General features: G+C 37.8%; 1 protein-coding gene across 1 annotated transcript; it reads right to left on the reverse strand.

Moving 5' to 3' along the window:
- Nucleotides 1-520: 520 nt before the first annotated feature.
- Nucleotides 521-1661, reverse strand: LOC114048323 (protein SREK1IP1-like). The gene is given in 3 exon segments (XM_027869197.1): nt 521-631; nt 633-716; nt 1358-1661. Coding segments are annotated over 3 exon segments (477 nt in total). The 5' UTR covers nt 1640-1661.
- Between the last annotated feature and the right edge of the window lie 4288 nt (nt 1662-5949).

Below are 5949 nucleotides of genomic sequence, written 5' to 3' on the forward strand. Positions count from 1 at the left end.
CCTGTCCAACATTCAAAAAGCCTGGTCCTGTAAAAAACAATATACTATTACTTACATAATGGAATATAAGGCTACTTGATTTTGCTGTGGTTTTTTTGGGAAGATGTTGAATGTCTGGACGGATCTGCTTTCCAAAGAAGTATTTCACTTCCTAGATTTGCTCCCTGGGAAGGTGAACAGACATTTGGTAATAGCATGGACAATCAGGTAGACTACTTGTATAGATAGTTCTTTCTTTGTCTTTTGTGATCACACTTTACAATAAATTTCTAAAGCAATGCTAATAGCAAAGAAAAACATATTAAGGGGAATGAATAAGATATGTCCCTAACAAGATTGACTCCTAAATCTTATAACAATCGTTATTACTTATAGTCACAACCCAGGTAGGTCAAAAGCGGGGTTGGCCTTGTACATGTAGGAATGCTTGCATGGAAGGTGTGAGTTTAATACAAAGCATAATTACTGAAGCAAGTTCAAATCTCTTAAACATAAAATGTCAGCAGAATAAGTAGATGTCTCAGTTACTACTAGAAGAGTCTGAACTATCAGAAGATGAAGAATGTTTTTCCTTTTTTCGCTTCTTTTTCTCCTTTTTGTGATGTTTTCCTTTTTTTGTTTTGCTTTTTTTCCTCCTTTTTCTTTTCCTTCTTTTGGGATTTCTGTTTCTTTTGTTTTGAAGTATCTTCTTCAGTAGAACTAGATTGTGAGGAATGCTAACAGTTTGGTTCCCACAGAATTGATAAGAAAAGAGGACAGGGGGAGATTAGGTTATTGATTAATTGATTTCTTGGTTTATTGGTTTACACAAATATGTAAACAAGATAAGGGAGTGAATGGGATAATATAGGGTGAAAATAGGATAATATAGGTTCATTCCCTCAGGGAATGAACTAACACCGACCTCAGTTACTTTTCATACTTATGACTGTTGCGAGACTGCACCCAGATGCCTTGCATCACATTCTGGCTAAACCGGCTGTTCCATGTGGCTAGACCGTATGTTCCATGTGGCTAAACCGAATGTCCTGGTTGTGCAAAGAGACCACTCCTCTCTAACTTGTTTCAAACTTCCTTCTGTAGAAGTTAGAATTCCGCAAATAGATTGTGCCCCTAATATACCCAGCCAATGGGTTGAGGGGAAGGGGGTTAGGGTAGGAAAATTGTGGATAGGGTCTATATATTCTGCTTTACAAGACACTCAGATGCACACCCTGGCTGGAGCCATCTTGAGCCAATGCTGTGTGTGTCCTTTCTCATGAGAAAGCAATAAAACTCCTTTTTGCCTTTCTTAAGAAAAAGTCTCTGATTTGATCATTTTGGGGGTCACAAACACCCCACACAAGATGAATAAGACCTTTTTTTTCTTTTTCAATTTAAATTTCTCTTTGCTTTTTCTTTTTTGTTTTTTCTTTTCATCTTCCTCATTTGTATTTTTCTCAGGTAAAGTCTGCAATTTATTGAGTTCCTCAGCATCTTCCTTGCTATCTTCAGTACTTGTACTGCTGACATCTAAAACTATGTCTCTTTTGGGGTCTTCTTGGAGAAAATTATGGCATTCAAAAGTCAGGTGACCAGGATAGTCACATTTTTTACATCCAGCTCTGATATTGTCCTTGATGCCACCTGGCAGGGCCATGGCTGGGGTGGGGGCAGCCTCTGGGCCTTAGCTCACATAGCCGCAGCCGCCTTTGCTCCCTGGACTCGCTTCTGGTGGCTCTCGCCGGCCGCCCAGCTGCTCTCAGCTTTTTTTTAAGGGTTTTTTTTTTGTTTTTTTTTATTTATTGTTTTTTTTCTGCTAGGGGAAGGTGGGAGATGACAGAGTGCCAAGCCACGGGGCAGGAGCAGAGAGAAAGGGAAAGCATAATACCGAATAGTAATGTTAAAACAGGTGGGGGTTTTTTGGAATGCAGGATTCTTTCAGAATTCTTTACATAATGGTGAATTTGCATCATGCAAATTTACGTAAAGCATGAACTGTCTGTATTTTGTTCCTTTGAATAAAAAATTCTATTCTAGTATTGATATTCTAGTTTTGACTCTCATCTCATTATGCCTCTGTACTAAGTAATAGATCAAATGTGATTCCTTGTATTAGGTTTTCTCATGCACTTTGCTTGTTACCTATACTTTGTGCATTTGTGTATAGATATTTAAGGCTTTAAACTTATTCTTGGAGTCAATTGGCCTAATTCTATCTAGACTACATGTTATTTCAAATTATAAGTTTCTAGCTGATGTAACTTCATTTTGGAAAGATTATTACATATATTATCTTCTTAGAATCTGAAAGCTCATCCTTTAGATCTGGACATGGGAGTTATTGTTCCAGAGAACAAACCCCCAAATTCAAAATAGTTTTATAAAGAAATTTATTAGGTCATTTGGTAGAGGAGAGTAAGCCAAAAAGGAGGTGTGGCACCCTCTCCTCTAAGCTCTGGAAGATTTATCTTACACAGGATTTAGACAAGGGTACCCGAACACAAACCACAGTTATGCAGTTAAGCAATTTTGCCAAGAGGGCAACTTGAAATCAAGGTAGATTGAGATTGATATCAGTAAATGTAAACATTCAATAAAATTTGGGTGAAGCCAAAATACAAAGGGAACCCAAACTACAAGCTTGGATAGACCCAAAACAAGGTCTGGGTGAGAGGAACTAAAATGTTTTGGGTAGATCCAGGAGAACCCCAAATTCCTTATAGCCATCTCTGGCATTCCTAGAGAGTCACTGAGGTCAGGGTGACATTCTGGGTTCAAACAATCTCTAGTCACATAAAGTCAAGTTCAAATAATATTAATAAATGATAAATGATAATTCACAACCCCCTCTTTTGGGCTCAACATTCTCATACCAGTAAAACCATAATTATAGAAGCAGGAAACTGGGTTATGATTTCCAAGGGAGTTCATTAAAATAACCCAGTGCAATAGTATCTTCCTTACTATCTCATCTAGAACTTGATAGAATTCCTTTAAGGAGGGGAGTAGGCAGATGGGTGGCAAACTTTTCCCCATGTCTAATAGTCAGAGGGGTAAATTTGAGTAAGTCTCAGGGACTATAAATCAAGGGAATTAAATTTGTAACAGGAAACAAATGTATTGTGGCCATACGTATCACAAAAAATGATAATACCTGTTTTTTTCTGATGAGGTCTAGAGTTTAGGGGTCCTGGAATCCCAAAATCACAACACGCAAGTACTGCCCAAAAGAATATGACCCAAGGCTTCTTTCAGCCAAAAACAAGATTTATTGAAGATTAGCCATATTAGCTAGATTCTTAAGGAATCCGAGCATCTGTGGGCTATTGGTTAGATTGTGAAAATCTGAGCCATGGCTAGATTACAAGAATCTGAGCATCTTAATGGAGACAAGATGGACCTTATATACAGAAAGAAGGAGGGATCTAGGAGTGGCCAAGTAGTCTGAGGTAATAGAACTCCAGGGGTGGCCAAGGGAGAATGGAGCCCACCTAGGATTAAGGGAGGGAAATGGCCAGGGGCCATAGGGAGGTAAGACAAAGAAAGGGAGATTGGGTGTAGCCACAATGAAAGGCCAGTTGATGGGATTATAACCTCAGGGGAATGCCAAAGATTTGGCCATGTGGGAAAGTCCAGGGTTTTTCCTTTCTGGGGTCCAGATCCCAACCTCATCACTTCAATATCATAAAAGTTGAACAAACAGTTCAGCTGAGTAATAACCTCATATATCCCTTAAGGAGTCAAAACTTGTTAAACATATTTTATTGGTAAACTAAGTTAGGTTACAGATTAAACTACATTTAGAGGGTTCACAATGGACTGATTGAAAGGGAAGATACATATATCACCAAGGTAACCAAGAAAACTCATTGTCAAGGAATTCCTCCCTTACACAGTTATCTAGGGTAACTGATAAATAACTAAAATGCTTTAGGAAGTTTAAATTTCCCTTTGCCTTCTACCTGAGGAATGTCAAATGGTTAACTTTCCATATATCACATTTTGGTAAGGTGAGGTTAATAAAAACAGAAAACCAACTTTCAGTTGATCAAAAGTTTCAGGAGGAATGGCCCTGATCTCTGAACAATAAATAAAAATACTTTGGGCATACCTCTCTTTCGGGTAAACATAAACACTATGCAACAAAAAGCAAAAATAATGATTATCTTTATTAAATAACAAAGTTTCCTTGTTCCTGGTAACTCATTGCCAGTGCTTCTTTAATCAGAATACTTCATCTTGAGTGCCAGCTATCACATGTAGTCATCAGGTCCTGGAAACATCTTCCTTTGTAAATTCTGGAATAGGCCTCGTTCTCAGGATAGCTCTTGAGGGGCCTCCTCCTAGCAGATGCACTTTTCTGGTTCCAAGTCACTTGCTGAGATTCCCTAGGTAGCGCTGCTAAAATCTACCAGTAACAAAACTCAATACAATTTAGTACGGCGTCTTAAATTTTGTTTTCTAGTAACTAGTTCATGTGGTGAAAACCAAGTCAAATCTTATGGAGTGAATCTCATTAACAATAGAGCTACAGAAGAATATCAAATTAGAAAACTTAATTCACCTGAAACTTCAGAGAATTTCTGTTTTTGCATACTTCCTGCTCTTATCTTTATTTTTTTTTTTGAGCATAATCTTTCTTTTTTTCTTTTAACATGAGTTTTTAAAACTTTGGGTTACAAATTTTCTCCCTTCCTCCCTCCCCACCCACCCTCATTGAAAAGGCAAGCATCTCAATACAGGTTATAGATGTATAGTCATGCAAAACACTTCCATAGTAGTCATGTTGGAAAAAAAACTAAGTCTATTTCTCTTCATCCTATCCTAACCGCCATTTATTCTATTCTCTCTTTTGACCCTGTCCCTCCTCAGAAGTGTTTGCTTTTGGTTATCCTGTTCTCCAATGTGCTCTCCCCTCTATCAACCCCCTGCTCTCTTGTCCTCTTCCCCCCTTATTTTCCTGTTGGGTAAGATAGATTTGCATACCCCGTTGTGTATGTTATTCCCTCCTTAAGCCAAATCCTATGAGAATAAGATTCACTCAGTCCCTCTCACCTTTCCCCATTTCCCCTCCACTATAAAAGTCTTTTCTTGTTTGTTTCATGTGAGATAATTTACCCCATTTTATTTCTCACTTTCTCCTTCTTCCAGTATACTCCTCTCTCACCCCTTAATTTTATTTTCCAGATATTATTCTTTCATCTTCAACTCACCCTGTGCCCTCTATCTATATATACATATAATTTTTTCCCTCCCACTACCCTAATACTGACAAAGGACTCATGAGTTACAAATATCATCTTTCCATGCAGAAATGTAAACATTTCAACCTTAAAAAGTCTCTTATGATTTCTCTTTCCTGTTTACCTCTTCCATGTTTCACTTGAGTCTTATATTTGAAAGTCGAATTTTCTATTCAGCTCTGGTCTTTTCCTCAGGAATGCTTGAAAGTCCTCTATTTCATTGAATAACCATTTTTTACCCTAAAGGATTATACTCAGTTTTGCTGGGTGGGTGATTCTTGGTTGTAATCCTATCTCTTTTGCCCTCTGGAATATCATACTCCATGCCTTCCGTACCCTTAATGTAGAAGCTGCTAAATCTTGTATTATCCTGATTGTGTTTCCACAATACTTGAATTGTTTCTTTCTAGCTGCTTGCAATATTTTCTCTTTGACCTGGGAATTCTGGAATTTGGCTACAATATTCCTAGGAGCTTTCCTTTGGGGATCTCTTTCAGGAGGAGATCGATGGATTCTTTCAATTTCTATTTTACCCTCTGGTTCTAAAATATCAGGGCAGTTTTCCTTGATAATTTCTTGAAAGGTGATGTCTAGGCTCTTTTTTTGATCATGGCTTTCAGGTAGTCCAATAATTTTTAAGTTCTCTCTCCTAGATCTATTTTCCAGGTCAGTTGTTTTTCCAATGAGCTATTTTACATTCTCTTCTATTTTTTCATTCTTTTGG

This window comes from Vombatus ursinus, unplaced genomic scaffold (genome assembly GCF_900497805.2).
Source record: "Vombatus ursinus unplaced genomic scaffold, bare-nosed wombat genome assembly UNPS02014792.1, whole genome shotgun sequence".
Taxonomy (NCBI): Eukaryota; Metazoa; Chordata; class Mammalia; order Diprotodontia; family Vombatidae; genus Vombatus; species Vombatus ursinus.